Source organism: Rhinopithecus bieti, unplaced genomic scaffold (assembly GCF_001698545.2).
Source record: "Rhinopithecus bieti isolate Rb0 unplaced genomic scaffold, ASM169854v2 scaffold_641, whole genome shotgun sequence".
In the NCBI taxonomy this organism is placed as follows: Eukaryota; Metazoa; Chordata; class Mammalia; order Primates; family Cercopithecidae; genus Rhinopithecus; species Rhinopithecus bieti.
Window position 1 is genome coordinate 1,265,501 of NW_016803417.1, and position 21,869 is coordinate 1,287,369.

General features: G+C 42.5%; 1 protein-coding gene across 6 annotated transcripts in view; it reads right to left on the reverse strand.

Annotated features, from left to right (window-relative positions):
- The window catches only part of CFAP61 (cilia and flagella associated protein 61), a 296,096-nt gene that overhangs the window by 243,080 nt on the left and 31,147 nt on the right, over positions 1 to 21,869 (reverse strand). For all 6 annotated transcript variants that reach the window (XM_017883237.1, XM_017883229.1, XM_017883246.1 and 3 more), the window contains exons 7-8: positions 15,130 to 15,262; positions 7,345 to 7,504 (exon numbers count right to left, since the gene is read on the reverse strand). In XM_017883237.1, coding sequence (XP_017738726.1) covers positions 7,345 to 7,504; positions 15,130 to 15,262 — 293 coding nt within the window. The remainder of the gene's footprint in view (positions 1 to 7,344; positions 7,505 to 15,129; positions 15,263 to 21,869) is intronic.

The window sequence follows — 21,869 nt, forward strand, 5'->3', positions numbered from 1 at the left end:
ATATAGTATATATTTATATGTTTTCTATATAAATATATAAGTATATAGATATTTATATATATATACACACACACACATACACACACACACACTCACACTAAAGACATTCAGTGACTTAAAAAAATTAAATTCATCACGCCTGTAATCCCAGCACTTTGGGAGGCCGAGGCGGGCAGACCACGAGGTCAGGAGATCAAGACCATCCTGGCTAACACAGTAAAACCCTGTCTCTACTAAAAAAAAATACAAAAAAAAATTAGCCGGGCATGGTGGCATGCGCCTGCAGTCCCAGCTACTCAGGAGGCTGAGGCAGGAGAATGGCTTGAACCCAGGAGGCGGAGCTTGTAGTGAGCCGAGATCGCACCACTGCACTCCAGCCTGGGCGACAGAGCGAGACTCTGTCTCAAAACAATAAAAATAAATTTTAAAAATTCAAATTTTAACAAGTATAAGTTAGTATATTAGGGCTTTTTATGAACATTAAGTAAAGCCGACTTTGCTGCCACTGTCTGCATTACTGTCAGAGCCTTGACTAAAGGCATCAAAGAACCACACCACAGGATCTAGGGGAAGGAAAGTAAGGGGGAGGAGGGAGAACTGAGATGCTCAAAGCCCAGATCACAATGAGAAAATGGCAAATTTGGTGGCAATTGCCACCAAGTGAGTAATATTGCTATGTGGCCACTGAGTGAGAGCTATAATAGGCCCCAGAACTCACCCTAGCCTCCTGGGAAGTGGAGGTGACCAGGGCACGGAAGGCTATAAGAGCAGAGCTCCTCTCCTAGGGGGATCTGAAACCCACGCCAGAAGCAATGAGAAGCCCATTTGGTGGGAAAGAGGGACTTTCCTCAGGCACAGAGTGTTGGGTGGGTGCAGTTTACATCCAGCCAGGGGAAGAACATGGGCTTATGAGAGGATGTAGACGTCCAAACATCTCCCACCCTGAACACATACCGCCCCGCTATTAGGGACCAAAGGAAGGCAGTACGATACCACAGAGCCTCTCCCGGGCTGTAGTGTGCCTCCTCCCACCCCCGAAACTTGTATGCTGAAGTCTTAACCCCTAGTACCTCAGAATGGGAATGTATTTGCAGACAGAGTCTTTAAAGAGGTAACTGAGTTAAAGCAAGGTCACTAAGGTGAGCCCTAATGCAATGTGACTAGTGTCCTTATAAAAAGAAAAAAGAAAAACACTGATGGGTACAGAGGGAAGACCCTGTGAAGACACGGGGAGAAGACGGCCGTCTACATGCCAAGGAGGAAGGCCTCAGAAGAAACTGACCCCTCCAACATCTTGACTTCTGGCCTCAAAAATGTGAGAAAATCAATTTCTGTTTTTTAAGCCACCCAGTCTGTGACACTTTGTTATGGCAGCCCTGGCAGACTAAGTCCTGGTGGGTCACTGGTTAACTACAGAATTAACTGACTGTTGAAAACAAAAGTTCTGAGATCTATAATGCAAAGATGGCGGCAGAAATCCTGACACACTCTGTAGATGCGTGCTCCAGTCCTATTTGGAGTCCATGTTAAAAGAAGAATAAAGTAAAATAGAAGGGAATCCAGGAATATAAAATGGAACCTTAGGAAGAGAGGAGAAAAGACCTGGGATGATTTAATACATAATCAATAAGACTTAACGTAGCCATTGTTTTTTTAGCTCCGACACAGGGAAAGTGGTTCCAGGTGTTTCCTAACCCAAGAGATGAGGGAATCTGAGGTAAGAAGCAAATGTGAGTTCAATAAAACAAGACATCAAATTGCAACAAGACATATAAAGACATTTCCTGATAGCAGGAGTAATTTAAAAAAAAATGTTAAAGGCAATATGGCAATGTTTTACGTGGAGACATTACAAAAATTATATTTTGAAGGGCCTTTTATATGTATAATGAGCAACAGTTTTCCTGGATGACTTGGCTACAAGGGGCTACACTACTTATTCTTTTAAATCTCACATCTCTATTATGTAAAGTTAAATCTCTCCCTGCCAAGGAGCACATCAAGTTCTGCAGAGACTTTGTAAGGTGGGCCCTGGGTATATAATGAGATTTACCTTGCAGGAGTCTTTTAAAACAGAGATTCACACTGCCCAGATCTAACCAGCCTATATGAGGAACAAAAGTTTTGTTTTTTGCTTTTTATTTTTTTATTTTAACTATTAAATGTGGCGATGCCAGTACAGCTGTGAAAATGCAGTCTGTGCCCTATTTTGCCTTATGCATCATGAAGAAAATTGCCAGCTCAAGCTTGATTCCAAAATCTTTATTGGGTGATGCAGCTAACAAAAGACACAGCTTGATTTGCAAACGCCAGGCAGGGCCAGTGCTGCGGCCAACTGGAAAAAATATTGTTTTGAACCATTTTATTGTCACTGAAGGAAAATATTCATAAACTGCCAGGCATATGGAACATCTCGAAGTGTATTCAATAAGTTTTTTTTAGCATTTAAGGGGATCTTACATCTCATTCAGTGTAATCTTCCACACAAGCAGAAAGCCCTTTGTAAGTGTGTATGAGCTGTTTCTTTATGAATTCTCCTAATATTCTGGGAACTTGCTACTTCCACACTAGGTCCTCCATTGAAATTTTTTAAAAAAATACACTTCTACTACTTTTTCCTTATGCTTGGACAAAATTTGCATCCTTAGACCTTATTCCCATTGGTCCCAGTTTACTCCCAACGTTTAGTACATAAAAACCAAAGTTTACAAGTATGTAATAGGTTTTATATGCAAAATGGGTAGCTATGAGAACATATACAAATTATTCAGGTAAAACACAAATTAATTGTACACAGTTTAACATTTTAGATTCAGGGAAACTTTTTTTTTTAAGGTAGAACCTAGCATTTTATTTAGATCTTCATTAAACCATTGTAATTGAGAACAGACATATGTAATAAACCTCCAAAAATAGATCCTGAAAGGCACTTTCTGCTCAGGGCAAGCAGTCATGGAATAAGCACATAAACAAGCTGGCTTCTCTGCAACACACCAGCCAAGTCAGCTTTCTCCAGGGTCAGCCGCACCAGCTCTGCCCTCCTTTCTGTTAACACCAGCCAGGCCTCCAAGGAAACTTTTGATAAGGCTGAGATGATGAAGGACAGTAAGCTAATTACCATGTGTATTAGGAGCTAGAGAAAGGAGGGCCTCTGGATTCATTTAAGAATGTTGAGTCTTGACATTATTCTGCTTGAAAGGGTTGAGGTTGGTGTGAAATTACAAGTTTTCACAGCTGGTAGGGAAAGATCAGATCTTGAGAGAAGAGCTTGAGAATAAGCAGTTTACTTTGGAGGTGGTTCCAGGATGCACCAGTAGGAGAGTGAGGAAAAGAGACAGGGAAGGAAAGACAACTAATAAAGTGTGTGTTATCCAGGGACACACAAAGGGGAACAACACACACTGGGGCCTTTTGAGGGTGGAGGGTTGGAGGAGGGAGAGGATCAGGAAAAATAACTAATGGGTACTAGGCTTAATACCTGGATGATGCCATAATCTGTACAACAAACCCACATGACACAAGTTTACCTATGAATCGTTAGGTTCGCATGTACCCCTGAACTTAAAAGTTAAAAAACAACAACACATGTGTTATCACTCAGATTACTATTATGGATAACTGAAACTTAATCCCTTGGAGGAACTCTGAGAAACCAGCCAATACTCACGTCTCTGAGTCCTCCCACCTGAGGAGTGAGGGAGCTGGGGTATTTATACTCTCACCCAAGTCAGTTGTGTATAAATAAATGCTTTCACAGCTGGTAGGAAAAGGCCTAACTAGTAGTGTCTTGGTCTCACTTCCCTCAGAAGCAAACCTTGAGTTAAAGATTCAATTACAACCATTTATTTGGGAGTCGGTGGAGAAAGCACCAGCAGGGAAGCTGGGATGTGAGATAAGGAAGCAGCCTGTTCCTTGAGTGATAATTTCCTGATACTTCCAGCCTGACCCCTGCACAGGTCAGAGTGGCCTTTCACAGTTTTAAAAAAGCCTGCAGACACAGAGGTGAAGATTCCAGCAGACAGGAATTGTTTGGAGCACACACATACAAAATAAAAGTATAAGGGATATGGGCAGGTCACTGATCATTCACTTAAGTGATCATTCATTAAATAACTTATTACAGTGAAAAAACTGGCCGGGCATGGTGGCTGACGCCTGTAATCCCAGCACTTTGGGATGCTGAGGTGGGCAGATCATCTGACGTCCAGAGTTCAAGACCAGCCTGGTCAATATGGTGAAACCCCATCTCTACTAAAATACAAAAAAATGTAGCTGGGTGTGGTGGCATACACATGTAATCTCAGCTACTGGGGAGGCTGAGGCAGGAGAATCGCTTGAACCCAGGAGGCAGAGGTTGCAATGAGCTGAGATTGCACCACTGTACTCCAACCTGGGTGACAGAGGGGGACTTCATCTCAAAATAATAATAATAATAATAATAACAATAATAATAAAGTGAAAAAACTGATCATGTATCTTGTGTAGCAGAGCCGTCATTGGAGTTTTCTGTCAAAACCATCTAAGATAAAAAGTTACCTTGCCAAGACTATCACCTTGCACAAAAGCAGAGAGAGGCTGGGTCTGCCTTCTGGGTCAGCCACTGATGAGCTTTAAAAGCTTAGATGAGCTTGAGCAGGTATAAAATAGAGAGAACCTCACCTTCCCTAGCTCTCCTACACCAAGTTACAAGGATAAAATGAGATAATATAAATAAAAATCCTTTGAAATGGAAAAAGCACTAAACAAAATACAAGATATGAGGCATGGTGATGTGTGCTCATTTGAAATAAGAATTTTAGTTCATATTTTAGAGAAATTATATTTCCTTTAACTTGAGACTTTCATCAGGCAAGAAAAGTAACAGATCACAGTACATTTAGAATTTTCTCTGGAGCCTCATTCTTTGTTGTTGTTGATAGGAAGATGGCAGCAAAATGTGTTGATGACTCTTTTCTTAGATATAATGAGCTGTTGATGATTTGTGACTCAATCCCTGGAAGTTATCTGGAAGTCTACTATGCCAGCTCCCTGGTGAAAATTTCATAAAGAATCATCTTTGTGTCAATGAACATAAAGTTGACTTTCAAAAATAAACAAGGCACAGAAGATAAGTTTTCCTGTTTCTTTTACTTACCACCTGTCCTAGATTGACTGATTTTAGGTAAAAATATTAAAGGAGGTAGACAGAAGTAGGACTTCTTTTAGTGCCCATATCTCTGTGGGCTCTTGCTAGAAATATACTAGCTTATGTGTGTTTTTAAGTCCAGGGTTCAGTTTAAATTTTGAATTTCATTGCTCCATAAAGTTTCTAAGTAATTTTCCATTCATTCTATGTAGGAAACATTAGTAGCACAGAGCCACTCAGGAACACACTGGAAGGGACTACATCTTTTCAACTTGTTCTTCATTACAATAGCCACAGGGGAAAAAATATTTTTAAATGTTCAGGACTTACTTTGCGTTTGACGCTGAGCTAAGCACAACACATAGATTCTAACATTTAATCATCCCCTCAGTTCTTTGGGTTAGATACTATTTTTATCTCCATTTTATATATGAGAATATTCAGCCATAAAAAGGCAATTTAGGACCAGGTGTGGTGGCTCACACCTGTAATCCCAGCACTCTGGGAGGCCGAGGCAGGTGAATTACCTGAGGTCAGGACTTCAAGACCAGCCTAGTCAACACGGCAAAACGCTGTCTCTACTAAAAATACAAAAATTAGCTGGGTGTGGTGGCAGTCGCCCGTAATCCCAGCTACTCTGGAGGCTGAGACAGGAGAATCACTTGAACCCAGGAGGCGGAGGTTGCAGTGAGCCAAGATCACACCATTGTACTCCAGCCTGGGTGACAAGAGTTAAACCACATCTCAGGAAAAAAAAAAAAAAAAAAAAAAAAAAAAAAAAAAAAGGCCATTTTGGGCTGCTTTAAAAAAATTTAAGAATTGGAAAAAAAAAAAAAAAAAAAAAAAAAAAAGAAGGCCATTTAGTGCTGCTTTCAAAGAATTTAAGCATTGGAAAATGACAATGACAACTTATGGTCCCGGACTGTCTCACACTGATAAGTTCCTTCAGAACTCTCCCATGGTAGAATTCTTCTCTCAGAAGCATGGCAAGCAAGGCTTCACTGTTAAACAATAAGGACCCCAAATCTCTTTTGGGAAGGGTGTTGTTATCATCAGAACAAAAGGGAAACTCCTCTACCTGTGGCTTTGCAAGTTCTCTATGATAAGTATGTGTGTTCAGATGAGGTCTAGACGCTGTGCACTGGGTTTATGCATTCAGGAGAAAAGCTTAGCCAAGTCGCTTCCTTCTGTTGTCTAGACTGACAAGTCCTTTGCCACCAGCCAAGTGCTCCTTTTCCCATTTCTGAACAATCTTGTTATAATCTTTCAGACAGGAAAAAGCATAGCAATTTGAACTACCCTGATTTTACCCTAGGAAGATTCAAGTTGGTGGAAGGCCAACACAAAGGAAAAAAAAAATTGCTAACGGTGATGATCAACATTTATTGAGTGTTAAGTTGACTGTGCAAAGCACCCTACACGGCTTATCTCAGTGAAACTTCACAACCCCCCCCCCAGCCGTGTGGGAGGTATTACTATTATGCTCATTTTACAAATGAAGAAATCTAGCTTTAGAGAAGTGAATTGATGTACCCACGGTAACTTGCCTGCCTGCATCTGTCTTCTGTAAGAACCCAAATATGTAACCGCAAAGATACCCATGGATACAGTAAGACCTCACTAAATTAAAACATCAAAGTTCGAGATTACCTAATTGAATGTGGCGAAAATCTTGATACAGACAATATTTTAAAATTGATGATATCATTTCATATAGCTAGAAGTAACTTAAGCAAGTTAAAAATGACTACTTGCAACAGACCTATACTATATAATGATTTGTCAAAGACAAAAACACAGAAGCACTGAAAGTTGGGATTAAAACTTCAAGCATATAAAACTTCCTGAGTTCTTGATTTGAAAAATTCACTTGTTATATTTGGCTGTGTGTGTGTCTGTGTGTGTAAAACCTGAAACACTAGTAATTATTTCACCATAACTTACATCTACTCTAGCAATGAACATTCAAGAAGTGAGCATCCTCAATGTGGGAGCCCTAAAGCCCCAAGTCCAGTATGTCTAACTCCACCCCTGCACTGTGACTATCTGTGCTTGTAGATATTTGCAAAAGGATGTAACCAACTATGGAACTACTCCTTAAGGAGAACTGGGGAAGGAAATATAAAGTACCCTATCTAGTTCCATCACTTAGCAAAGAGCGCAATGTGTATAAAGCATAGATTTAATTTTCCAGTGTGTCCCTATGATATCCACTGTACCTTGACTTCTTCGGACACTTAGCTCTTGTGGTGATTCCAGAACATCATCAGGATGGGGGAAACAGAGTCCGTGGAAAGGGCCCAAGTCAAAGCACTCATGTAGCAGTTGCATGTTCACTCTTGAGCACACACTCATGAACCCAACAGCTGTGCCTTCCACCTGAAATATCCAAAACACCTTATTATTCTTTTTTTTTGAGACAGTGTCTCGCTCTGTCGCCCAGGCTGGAGTGCAGTGGTATATCTCGGCTCACCACAACCTCCGCCTCCTGGGTTCAAGCGATTCTCTTGCCCCAGCCTCCTGTGTAGCCATGTTGGCCAGGATGGTCTCGAAGTCCTGACCTCAAGTGATCTGCCCACCTCGGCCTCCCAAAGTGCTGGGATTACAGGCATGAGCCACCGCACCCAGTCCAAAACACTTCATTACTTTATCAGAGGTCAAATGATTCTCATCAGGAAACCTCCAAAGCCCTCAGTATGTGGTCGGCTGGTGGTTCGGCAGGCAACTTGAGATTTAAGGGAGGAATGAGTGTCTTCTGTAAGTACATAAAACATGCTCAGAAATGTCCCAATAAGTGACCACTGGGGACACACCTAGTGGTGCATAAGTAACAGGGAAATTGCCAGAGTTCTTGACCCTTCAACCATTGGGATACTTGCCCTCCGCTCAGACCATGCCCCTGCCCGCTCCATATCCTCTGCCATTTGGTGTCATGTGTTTGTACCCCAACATAAGCCTGGCGCTTCTGTCTACTTTCTTCCCCTCTGCCATGCACATTTCTCAGGAATACAGGTCATTGTTCTGGTGCCCATGTGATCAGCCCCCAGTACAGAGAAAGTCCATGGACCCTAGCTCCTTATCAGGTAGAAACTCTTCAGTTTGTCTTGAACTCACTTATTTAACTGGATAGTCTGATGGGGAGGAGATATTAGGGAAGGAAGTTTGGTGGAAAATGTTCGAGTGAAGTAAACTTGAGTCAGGCTGGGTTAGTTCACCAGGTGTGTGTCATCTGCAAACGTCTAACTTCCCATCACCCCGAAAAGCTGGTTCTGAAGCTCTTGCAGTTGTCCCCATGATTTTTGGTCTTTGATGAGTAATACATAGGTGAGAAGATGAGTAACTAGCTGATCTGAACCCTGGTTGGGTACCAGGTACCTGATTGGTACCAAAACATTAGAAAGTAACAACAGCCTTTAATTCTATCATATTCCACATTGAGAGACGGTTGTGACTGAAACTCCTTATTATATCCCTTAAGTCATTCTGTATTTCATTGTTTTCTGCAAGGAAAGTGTTTAAAATTTTAAAAGAGAGAGAAAATACATAGTCCTTTGAATTTCACATAAAATAATTATTAAGTAGATTTTAAGTAAATTCTGCTTGACTGATTAGACTCTGATAGCTGTTATTAGAAACCCACATTTACTGGGTCCTATCTCTCAAGTGTTCAGACTTTTAGATAACCATTGCATTCCGAAAGTAGCAGAACTCAATAATCACAGGCATTCTCTATTCCCAAGAATGCAGCATCTTTCCATAAATGCCCAGTCAGAGAAAATGGTTAATGCTTTAACCTCCTAAAACAGAGAATCAGGCTACAATAATACTCAGTTTTTAAAATGACACCAAAAAAAATTAGGTATTAAACTACTATTTGTTCTCGAACATGTCTCCCAGTTAAAAATCATTTGTTCTCAAATGTGTTTGCAAAATAAAAGTGAGACTTCCTCTATTTTCTCCTCAAAACTGAAATACAAAGGGTATTTTTAAAAATTAATTTTTTCACGTATATTCCTTTCTTTACAGTCCCCTAAAATGATACTGCTGAAAAGCCTGGATTTACACAGCTGTTTTATAAAGCCATTGACACTTTAATAAAAGTCCAAAATAAACATTTTAATTTTTTTCCCAAATAACAAGTGATTGTTTGTCTTGTTTGCACTCGTGAACAAAGGCTGCATAGCCGCAGTTGTCTGGCTTCTCTGTAATTTCAGGCCCAAGACTCAGCAGACGCTGATTAACCAATCCATCTACCATATGTGCAGAAAGAGACGGCCAGCCTCACTCTCGGCAGGGAAAATTGGCATCCATCTTGGTTCACATGGAGATGTCCTTCTAATCCACAGCCGCGCTGGCGCAACAAAACTTCGATGGCCTGAAATACCTTTTGCTGGCTTCACAGCGAGCTGCATGTGCATGATAAGAATGTATTATTTATAAGACCGCTGTTAGTAATGAGCTATTACACTAATGGCTCATTGTGTTTGGAATTTGATTTCAAATGGCACGGATCACACATTCTGATGAAAATGAGAAAAACATGTTTTGCCATTAGGAACAAAGATTTAACGTTCTCCAATTCTACAACCTGTTATATTCCCATCATTCATCCAGGGTTGTAACAATTTACAAAAGTTCACAATTACAGACTACAACAGAGCAAGGACATATTGTGGAAGTGTCTGCTTTTTCCTTTGAGTTTCTTTCGAATAACCGATTTGAGATTGTTCTTAAATATGAATCTGCAGGAGTATCCAAATGCATTCTTGTGTATGCACTGAAAAAAATAAATGGATTTAACGTACTTTTTTAACTTGTACAACAGAAAAGCATTGATTGCTGGCTGTTATCTATCTTCTTGGTGACAGAAGTACTTTCCACCACAAGTGTCTTCAATTATCTTCTACTGGAGAACAAAACTGAAGGTTTTGTTTTTCTTGCTTGTCCTGTAAAGATCTACATCATGACACATAAGGTTTAGATTGCTAGAAAACTATATGTACTGCGGCCTTGTCTTCCCAAACAGGTCCATATTCCACCATGAGGGTTTTGCCCTCATTGTGACCACTGCTGGCTCTGATCCTCTCCTCCTGATGCCAAGCGCATGGCTGACCTGGCAGGCTCTCCCTGCCTGCAGGTCAGTGGTGCCTACTCGGACCACTGCTGCCCACACCATGGATGATGCCAAAGCAGACGCTCTGCCCATCTGTCACTAGGAGCCGTCGTTGGCCTCCAACTACCCTTCCCTAAAACCTCAGCCTGGAGTAAACACCAGATGTCAAGGTAAGCCGGGGTACAATTATGACAAGGAACTTGTATGAAGTGATGGCCCCAAACTCCTCCAAACTAGCTATCAAGCCAAAGAAAGTCCTTGTAACTAAAAACCCTTTCAGTCATAAGGGTTTCCCACAGGGCACAGCCTTGCCCTCAGGCATGCTGCGTGCATGGCCTGGAACTGCCATGGCTGTTCAGAAAGAGACAAACTTGATGGACTTCTTTCTGTTTCCTCTGGTTGACAGTGGTTGCCTTAAAGTAACATGTGCCTGTAAATGCCTAATCAGCATTCCGGTGGGGGAGGGCGGAAGCCCAGGTCTGTAGCATTTGCCGATTTCTGAGGTATAAGCACTCTCATCATGGCCGATGGGGGGAAAGCCCAGATTTGTAGCTTCTGCCGATTTCTGAGGTGTAAGCACTCGCATCATGGCCAACGTCAAGTGAACAGTGTGATCTCACTAAACATGTAGTTGGGAGGGAGTGCACAGTAGCTAGCCATTATTTCTTACATCCGCTGTACAGAGACCACAGACATTTTTTTTAAAAACCCTCAAGAGCATGGAGAATAGCAAAAAAAAAAAAATTGAAGGTGATGAATTTCAAGTATTTATTAACTTTGTTTTAATATAATTTATTACATTGTATGTTTCTATAATTTAATTTTTAATAATAGCTGTATTTAACAAGCAGTTTGCAGAGTTCCTGAAGATTTACAATCAGCCCTTGAGAGCCAGAGCAAGCTGGCTCCAGCACACCATTGCCTAAAAGGCCCCTAGGGAGGGAGGAAAAAGGGTAGCAACAGCATTGATCTTGAACCCCAAAAGGCTTCAGACGTCAGACATGGCTCACTTCAGATTAGAGGTCCCCTCCCAGATCCCAGCCCACAGTCTTGTTTCTGCCCTTCCATTTGAAGATCAAGGTCTGTGGTCTCCCCTCCACAGAACACAAAGCCTCTGATGCTTGAGGCAGCACAGCCTCTGGAAGGAGATGGGGCTGGATGCCCTCTGCCTCTTTCAAGACACCAAAAAATCCTTGCAGGGTTGGAACCTCAGTTTTCAGCCTACGGCTTTGCTCTGATGTTTACACACACTGAAAGTGTGAAACATATGGCAAGAGAGAGAAAGAATGTGGGGGAAGAGGTCATTGCGGCTTCTCTACAAAGCACTGACTCAAGTGATTCAGACTAAAACTCGTACCTCGAAACCAAATAATTGAAAGCCTTCCAAAAACAAAGAACCTGATTAAACCTGATGAGTAAAGTCTGGTCATGAAAATCCTTACTGGGGTCTGTATGAATCATTTCACTTCTCAGGAGTTTCTGTCTAGTTGTGTAAAGACAAGCTTTCCAAACGGTGCTGCTAGGCCCAAATGCTTCCAACCCTCCCTTCTGTGGCTAGCCTGGTAGCCTGGGGCTAATGGCTAAATGAGAATACGTGAAAGCAGGTAGTTGAGAAACCATGCCAAAACCTAAATATGAGAAAATAAAATAAACATTTAAAAAATAAAATAAAAATAAATAAAAATTCTTTCAATGGAGTACTTCAGAATCTAATTTCCAGGGCCAATTGTCAGCTTCAGAAACTAATACCCACATGTTTATAAAGTCATGTGATTCTCACCAGGTGTGTTTTACCCTCATGTAGATGAGTGTTTCACCACCTGGACTGCACATTGGAATCATCTGGGGAGATTTTTAAAAATTCAGATTGAGGCCAGGCATGGTGGCTCATGCCTGCAACCCCAGGACTTTGGGAGGCTGAGGCAGGAGGACTGCAGTTTAAGACAAGTCTGGGCAACATAGTGAGACCCTGTGTATAAAATTAAAAATAAATATATGGATTATGTCTCACCCCCAAAAGATTCATTTAATTGGCCCAAGGGTACCCCTACAACAGGATTTTTAAAAATGGATATAATTAATAAAATTCAACTACCATAAAAACAACCCTTTAAGAAATACACAATTCAGGCCTAGTGCAGTAGCTCACACCTGTAATTCCAACACTTTTGGAGGCCAAGGTGGGCAGATGACTTGAGGCCAAGTTTGAGACCAGCCTGGTCAACATGGTAAAACCCCATCTCTACTAAAAATACAAAAATTAACCAGTGTGGTGGCAGGCACCTGTAATCCCAGCTACTTGGGAGGCTGAGGCAGGAGAATCGCTTGAACCCAGGAGGTGGAGGTTGCAGTCAGCCAAGATCACACCACTGCACTCCAACCTGGGCAACAGAGCAAGACTCTGTCTCAAAAAAAAAAAAAAGAAAGAAAAGAAAAGAAAACACAATTCAGTGGTTTTTAATATATTCACAAAATTGTACACTCATCACCACTATCTAATCCCAGAACATTTTCATCCCCCCACCAACCGATGCCTATGCCCAATATTAGTCACTTCTCCTTCCCCTTTCCCTCCAGACACTAATCTACCTTCTGTCTCTACAGAAGTGTCTATTCTAGGCTTTCATCTAAATGCCATCATACAATACGTGGTCTTTATGACCGACTTCTTTTCCTTAGCATCGTTTTCAAGGTTCCGACATGCTGTAGCATGTATCAGTGCTTCATTCTTCTATTTCCTAGTACTATTCCCTCGTATGGATATGCCACAACTTGTTTATCTAGTCATCAGTAGATAGATATTTGGCCTATCTCTACTTTTTGGCTATTATGAAAAATGCTGCTATGAACATTTGCATACAAGTCTTTGTGTAGACACGTGTTTTCAATTCTGTGTATGGAATTGCTGGGTCAAATGGTAACTCTTATGTTTAACTTTTGGAGAAAATGTCAGACTTTTTTCCAAAATGGCCATGGCATTTTATATTCCTACCAGCAATGAATGAGGGTTCCAGTTTCTCCACATCCTTGCCAACATCTGCTATTGTCCTGCTTTTTGATTCTAACTCTCCTAGTGGAGGTAAAGTGGTATCTTACTGTGATTTTGGTTTGCCTTTCCTTAATGACTATTGATGTTGAATGTCTTTTCACGTGCTTATTGGCCAATTGTATCTTTTATTTATTCATTTTTTTGAAAAGTGTCTATTCAATTCATTTGCCCACATTTTATGTGGATTATTTTTCTATTGTTGTGAGAGTTCTTTGTATATATTCTGGATCCAAGTCATTGGCATGATATGGATAGTTAAAAGCCTCCCAAGTGATTTACATATGTGCCAAGTTTGAGAACCACTGATGTAGAACAAAGCCTCAAACTGCTCATGTCAACCAAATAAGAGAACTTTTCATTCCTAGTTTCAAGAAAAGTAATACTCTTTAAACAGCTCTTATAGTTTTAACAAATAATGAGTAATGAGTAGATGAAGAACCATGAATTAGGGGGTATGGGCTGTCTTTTGGGCCCAATAGGCTGGGCCTTCTGATTTGTTTAGAAAAGCTAGAAATTCCAATTATTATATAGACTTTCATAATTTTTACATTAGCTGCTAATTAAAAAATATTTAATCATATATAACTTGAATCAAATCATGAGAAAACATTGCACAAATTCAAAATGTCTACATTCTACAGAATGTCTGACCTGTACTCTTCAAAACTGTAATTGTCATGGAAGATAAAGACTGATTGGAGAATTGTTCTAGATTTAAAAAGGCTGAAGAAACAGAGCACCTGAATGCAATGAATGGCCTGGAATTACCTCTGCCATAAAGGACATTCCTGAGACTGTCAGAAAAATCTGAATAAAGTCTGTAGATTAGAGAAAAGAATTGCAGGAACTAGTTGGGTGCAGTGGCTCACTCCTGTAACCCATCACTTTGGGAGGCCAAGGCAGACAGATCACCTGAGGTCAGGAGTTCACCTCAGGTCAGCCTGGCCAACATGGTGAAACCCCATCTCTACTAAAAATATAAAAGTTAGCTGGGCGTGGTGGCACACACCTGTAATCCCAGCTACTTGGGAGGCTAAAGCAGGACAATCACTTGAACCCGAGAGGCAGAGGTTGCAGTAAGCCGAGATCATGACAGTGCACTCCAGTCTGGGTGACAGAGCAAGGCTCCATCTCAAAAAAATAAAAAAATAAAAGAATTATAGGAATCATAATTACTTGGCTTTGATCATTGTATTGCAGTTATCTAAGAGAGAGTCCTTGTTTTTAGGAAATATACATTGAAATACTTAGAGGTAAAGGGGCATCATGTATGCAACTTACTCTCAAATGGTTCAGAATTACATGAGAGAGAGAGAATGCCAGCGAGAGAGAAAGAGGGGGGTGGGGAATTAGAAAGGATGAACAAGAGAATAAAACAAATGGGGCTGGATGATAACATTTGGGGAATCTGGGTAGTTATAAACTTTCTTTAAGTGTGAAACTATGTCAAAACAAAACGTTAAAAAAAATACCTCTCCAACTCAAACAAAATCCATCTGCCAACAGAACGCTGGTTTGTGACTTCTGAAGTCTGAGATTTGGGGATTCTCAGAAATCCCCCTATGCACCCCTGGGCGGTCTTTTCCATTCCCTCTCACTCTAGGAACAAGGCAAGAATCTACAGCACCTTGGGCATCTGGAAGGACCTCGCAAAAGACAGCCTAAAGTCAGTAACCTAGGGGAGGAAGCTGGCCTGGCGCACCACCTGGAAGGGCAGTGGGAGGGCCGGGGTGGCCAAGGAGACAATGGCAGCTCCAGGGGTGCCCAGCAACACAAGAGCAACACCACTCACATCCCTCCTTCCTCTCACTAAGTGTGTCCCCACATGGATCAGTCACTAACCTCACACACAACGGCATGATTCTCTTCATCTTGGGCCTCTATTAGTTCGGCCAGGAAGTATTCACCGTAAGTTTCCTTCAGAATTGTGTCATAGCGCATAAATATTGGCATGAGATCGTCATGGTCTTCCACCCTGTTTAATAGAAAGGCTGAAGTTCAGTGTTCGTTCACTCATTTTTTTCCTTCAACGGGGCACCAACTATGTGCCAGACCCTGTTCTAAGTGCTGGGGGCTACAGCAACACTCATGATATCAACTTTTCTTCCTTTTTTTTTTTTTTTTTTTTTGAGACGGAGTCTCGCTCTGTCACCCAGGCTGGAGTGCAGTGGCCAGATCTCAGCTCACTGCAAGCTCCGCCTCCCGGGTTCACGCCATTCTCCTGCCTCAGCCTCCCAAGTAGCTGGGACTACAGGCGCCGCCACCTCGCCCGGCTAGTTTTTTGTATTTTAGTAGAGATGGGGTTTCACCGTGTTAGCCAGGATGGTCTCGATCTCCTGACCTCGTGATCCGCCCGTCTCGGCCTCCCAAAGTGCTGGGATTACAGGCTTGAGCCACCGCGCCCGGCCATTTTTTTTCTTTTTTTGAGAGGGAGTCTAACTCTGTTTCCAGGCTCGAGTGCAGTGGCGCAATCTCGGCTCATTGCAACCTCCGCCTCCCGGGTTCAAGCGATTCTCCTGCCTCAGCCTCCTGAGTAGCTGGGACTACAGGCGCGCACCACCACACCCAGCTAATTTTTGTATTTTTAGTAGAGATAGGGTTTCACCGTGTTGGCCAGGATGGTCTCTATCTCCTGACCTCGTGATCTGCCCGCCTCAGCCTCCCAGAGTGCTGGGATTACAAGCGTGAGCCACCGTGCCTGGCCTGAACTTCCCTTCTAATAGGAGAAACAGACAATAAAGATGTAACCAATTTAGACAATTCTAAACATTTCAAATAATGACACATGCTTTGGGATAGAGAGTGAGAGGGTCAAGTGGTCAGGGAGGACCTCTGTGAGGAGGGTCATCTGAGCTGAGAGCAGAATGAAGAGAAAGGGAGGAAGCTATGTTGAAACCTAGAAGCAGAACATTGCAGGCAGAGGGAACACAGTTGGCATGTGTGGGTGTGGGATGCAGGGAAGCACTTGTCATGGGCCAAGGGACAAGAGACTAGGGGCAGCACTTCCCAAGGATGTTCTAAGAAACACCACTATGATATTGTCCCGAGCATCCTCCCAGCCCAAATAATTCCAGTGCCTAAAACAATAACCTGTATAAGTCTCTTCCTGCTTCACAGTTACATATTAAAGACTCTGAGAAGCACTACAGTAAAGAATATTTAACCTTGTTTATTCATTTTTCAAACACTGGCCCATGGAATCCTTTATTCCTGAGATGTCTCTGCACTTGCCATGGAGGGGAAGGCTGGTGAGGTGATGGAGCACTGCTCACCCTCCTGGGGACATCCACTCTGCTTCCATGCTCAGGACCCTTTACAGAGACCTTGACAACTAGTTGGGGACGGGGGGCGGCGGTGAGTGGGGACAAGAACCAGATTTATTGCAACTTGGGGAGGCTGGCTCCTGTGTTCCATCTTGCCGCAGGATTTAACACTCCTTTTTTCTTTTTAGCACATTCTTGGGTAAATTTAGTGCTATTTTTTACCTGTCTGGGATGTTCTTATACTTTTTTTTTTCGGATACTCTTCCTGTAAAAATGTTTCAGCTTTGTGTTATTTTTTTCTAGTATATCTGCTTTGGCTACTAATGTCTATTTCCTCCCCCCAGAGCTTTACCATGCTACCATCTTCATCATCCCATTTTGTCTTCTAATATGTTCTCTTTGACATTAATAGGAGCTCCATCTACTGAGTGATCAGTATATAGATATAAAGCTCAGGGCTTTATCCGGATGATTTCTGCTACTGTGTTTCTCATAGCGATCCCAGGAGGGTGGCACTGCCATTTTCACTTTGCAGAGGGAGGAGAGTAAGGCCCATGGGGATGAGGAAATGCTTTGCCTAAGATGACAGAAATAGTTGGTAGCAGAGCCGTGATATGAGCTCTGGTCTAGTGACTTAAGCTCTGCCTTCACCTCTGCTAAGCTGACGATGCACTTCAAAAATCCTCCTTTATTTAGACTCTTCCTTTGAAAATTTGCAGCAGGAAGCAAAAGAGTTGAGAGGGGGGAGTCCTCGGCTAGGGGTCAGAGGTTAGAGGTTATCATCCAGCCAGCCCTGCCACCACTCCTCCTGCCCCTGCAGGAACGAATCCCCTGATCCTGCCACAGGTGTACTCCCTAAGTGTAAATTCTTTAAACTGGATGACCCCATGCACTCTGGATGAAAATCTTCACCCTGCTCCCAGGATGAAACCTTTGCCTCTGTGGACACAAGTATAATGGTTGAAATGATGCTGGTTTTTCATTAAAAACAGTAAGTATCTTGATGGAACAACTATACAGTTGAAAAACCAGGTCTCTGGTCTATAAAACTTCAGAGGTAAGGAGGGAGCCAGCCAACAAGACCATGGTACAAGGAGGAAAACACACACACAGAAGATGAGAACTCAGGATGGAAGGGACCATCACCATGACTCCTCAGGTTGAATCTTCTTGTTAACCTCTCGATACGGTTTGGCTGTGTCCCCACCCAAATCTCATCCTGAACTGTAGTTCCCATAATCCCCACATGCCATAGAAGGGACCTGGTGGGAGGCAATTGAATCATGGGGGCAGTTTCCCCCATGCTATTCTCGTGATAGTGAGAAGGTTCTCACGAGATATGATGGTTTTAGAAGGAGTCTCCCCTTTCACTCGGCTCTCATTCTTCTTTCCTGCTGCCTTGTGAAGAAAGACACGTTTGCTTCCCCTTCCACCATGATTGTAAGTTTCCTGAGGCCTCCCCAGCGCTGCGGAACTGTGAGTCAATTAAACCTCTTTCCTTTATAAATAGCCCAGTCTCAGGTATGTCCTTACAGCAGTGGAAGAATGGACTAATACACCTCTAGTCAAAACTCTCTGGAAGGAGAGACAGCAAAGGGTCATTATCCAGGCAACCAGATCCTTTGTTTTCTTAAACTGTCAACCTGGACCTGATGTCATCACCACCAAACAGTCTTATTCCAACATGCAAGGGCATCAGCAGGAATTTCTAGTGATGAGGCTAAATCAGGGAGCCAGAAACAAATGTCAACCGTTTTCTGAATGGGTATGACTGTACTACTGATGCTGCAGTCATTTTTCAAGCTATTTCAGCCCTGCAATAATTTACCAAAGGAAGGCCTTGACCACTTGTCCATCTATTTCTGCATGTGATCACTGAGCATTATCAGTGGTCACCTGTGGCCCAGGGGACTGAGGGACCACCATAAATGCATTAAGTCTTATGGTGCTCTTGAAAATATTAGAAATAAAATGATACAGCATAGTGGTCACAGCCTGAGCAGGGGAGCCAGGCTGTCTGTGTCTGGATCCTGCTTCTGCCCAGCTGTGACCTTGGGTACTTTACCTCTCTATGTTACTATGTGTGCATCTGTCATAAAAATAGCAAATGTTTAAAAAGATCATGTGCAATGTTATTGTTATTATCATTATTACTTAGGTAGGAGAAACTAAAAAGAACTGCAGAACTTCTACAGTCAGTGGGTGGAATGAGAGAGTTTCTTACTACAGAAGCTTGAATCACTGCACTCACTTCCCATTGACTACTGTAAGGAGAAACTCTGTCATTCCATCCACCATCACTAATCTTCTTAAAACCCTGCTTTCTTCATCTTACTTTAAAACTTTTCCATGCAGCCATAAGAAATAATGAAATCATGTCCTTCGCAGCAACATGGTTGCAGCTGAAGGTCATTACCCTAAGGGAATTAACGCAGGAGCAAAAAAAAAAAACAAATACTGCATGTTCTCACTCATAAGTAGGAGCTAAACAATGGGCACTCATGGACATAAAGATGGTAACAATAGACACTGGGCACTTCTAGGGAGGGGAGAGAAGGAGCAGGGTATGGGTTGAAAAACTGTTGAGTACTATGCTCAGTACCTGGGTGATGGGATCAGTTGTACCCCAAACCTCAGCATCATGCAACATACCCAGGTAACAAACCTACACATGTACCCACTAAATCTAAAATAAAAGTTGAAATTAGTTTTGAAAAACTCCACTTTTGCAAGCTCCCCACTGTTTCTGGGATGGGCACAAAATTCTTTGCCTCCATCTTTCCACCCTAGTCACCAATAATGATACGAGTTGATTCACTTATTGTCTCTAGAAGGAGACTTCACGATCTTCCCTCCTTCCCACCTCTATTCCCAGCCAGCGCTCTGACCCCCTTGCCCATCCCCAATTCCAGCATCCCCAAAGCTCATCTCCACCCTACACCCTCCAGCGACTCTTCTCTCCCAATCTCCTTTCCCAGGAACCCAATGATGGGATCATCACTGGATATATATTGTCCAGTTCTGGTACTAATTCTTATAGCCAAGGTGTAGCATCTTCCCAACCAGGGAAAATGTTCTTTAGGGACACAGAAGGAATTCTGTAGCAGTTCTGTAGCATGTAGCCCAACAGCAATAGCCAACGTGAACCGGGCCCGTACCTTGTGCTGAGACCTTGTCAACGGTCCTATTTACAGTGACAGCAGTGAAGGGCAGAATTTTTATGCCCAAGGGGCAGCATCTGGGCAGTCTGAACCTATGGTTCCATGCTGGTGGCATCATAGCCCCTCTGCTTAGCCTTCTGATTCTACTAAGAAACTGGCAAAGTCACTTCAATGCTAAGCCTTGGTTTTCTCATGTACAAAAAACAGGTAGGGACAAGAATAGCTGCAAGATCCAAATGACGCATTAAAGCCTGCTCTCTGGGGCACAGTAAGTCCTTAGCAAGTGTTTGTTCTCCACATGAACCCTCAGAACTTTGGCAGAAAAAGCCTAGAACATTCTGCTGCCTTCCAGGAACAACTCACTTCCCCACTTAACCTGCCAAAAGGGTGTTGCTAATAAGAGGTGGTGGCTTTTCTCTGTAAGAAGAGTCCTTGATGATATTGGCTAAAAATAATCTGTAAAAAATTCTAGGAGAGAGTAGTCAACAAATCCATTTTCAAACATTTTGCCAAAAATAAAAGGTTGCATCAATATTTATTAACAGACATTTTAAATAATGGAAAAATAATTCAATAACCTAATCATTGTAAGTGAATGAAGACAGCAATCACACACAATCAACTGTGCACCATAGGCTTTTATTTATACGATGGACACAAAAATATTACTCTACAGCTATAAACATCAGGAATAAAGGTTCCAGGAGACCCAGAGCCCTAGGCCTGCTCATGAAACCGAGTAAACAAAGTTATCCATAATCATACCTCAACACGAATTCTTCTGGGAAAAACAGAAAAACATCCAAATCTTGGAGTTCTGAAGAGGCTCTCTCTTAAGCCCTTCCCCAAAATGGATAAAGAGGAACTTGTTCTGCTAAATGCATTCCTTGGGGTAATTGATAATTTATGATCTTGCATCAGCCCGAGTGCTAATGATAAAGTATGACATCAGCCTCACATAGTCTCAAATGGCATATGACAAAGTCCAGCCCCACAGAAACAAAACACCCCAGCTATGGAAAACAACCCATGTAGTCAAATGTTTCAACGTGAGTGTTCTGAGGCAATGAGCGCTGCCTGTCAAAGTCAGGATGTAAGAAGAGCCACTGTGAATTTGGTGCGGCAGCGCCACGTGCCCTGGCGTCGACATGCCGCACAGTGTTCCAGTGGTGATGACGATGCAGAGTTTATAGATCAACACAGAGTGCAATGGAAATAGTACAATTCTCTGAGTGAAAAGCAAAGTTACTTTATATCTTCCATTCAGAATGTGACTTGGAGGGGGCAGCAATGTGCTTGTTAATGTCATCAATTATACAATATTTTATTTTAACTTCTCTGGAGGAAACAAACGGTCGACCTCATAAAGACTTATCAATCTCTCAGACACCCAGATTTCCATCAGACTCTGAAAACTGTGCCATGTGAAATGGAGTTGAACCCACACTTTAAGAAAATCGACCACCTCTCCAGGACAGCCTACTTGGGAAATGGATGTCTTCTAAGTCCACAGCTAGTAATGAGCCGGTAGCTCTCACTGGCTTCCTGGGAGCTGGGGAGAAGTGAGGACAAACTCCCTCAGCACTTCCACCGGTCGGTCAGCTGGGCTTGCTAGGAGCACCACGACGTCTAGGCCATGCAGAGCTCTCCCTTGCAGCCTGATGGGTCTCTGGGTGACACGCAGATCCTGAGATTGCTTCATTGCCTCCACGGTCTGGCTGCTGCACTACATGATTACGGTTCCAGAGGAAAACCTGCAGGCCTGCTTCCCTCGAGTCTGAGAGGTATGCATCACTTCCCTGCAAGCACAGAAGCCACTGCGAATGCACACATGGAAAGCTCACACTTAAGGACTGGAGTGACAGCAGCAGCAGCAGGCCACCTCTTCTGGATGCACCTCTGCATCCAGAATCCTGGCACAGCCTCCTCGTTCCTGTCTGATGATAGTCTCCACATCCAGAGAGGATTTGCATTTCACTAGCTGGACTTTAAAAGGTACAGTTGTAAAAGGAATTCTGTTGTCACTTTAAACGCCATCAATATATTTCTTCAAACCCGTGTGTGTATTTTAAGAAACCAGTGAAAAAAGAAAAAAAGTCACAGAAAATCTAATTTAGTGGTAGTGCTAGAGAATGCAGTGTGTTCTAGTTACGCCAAC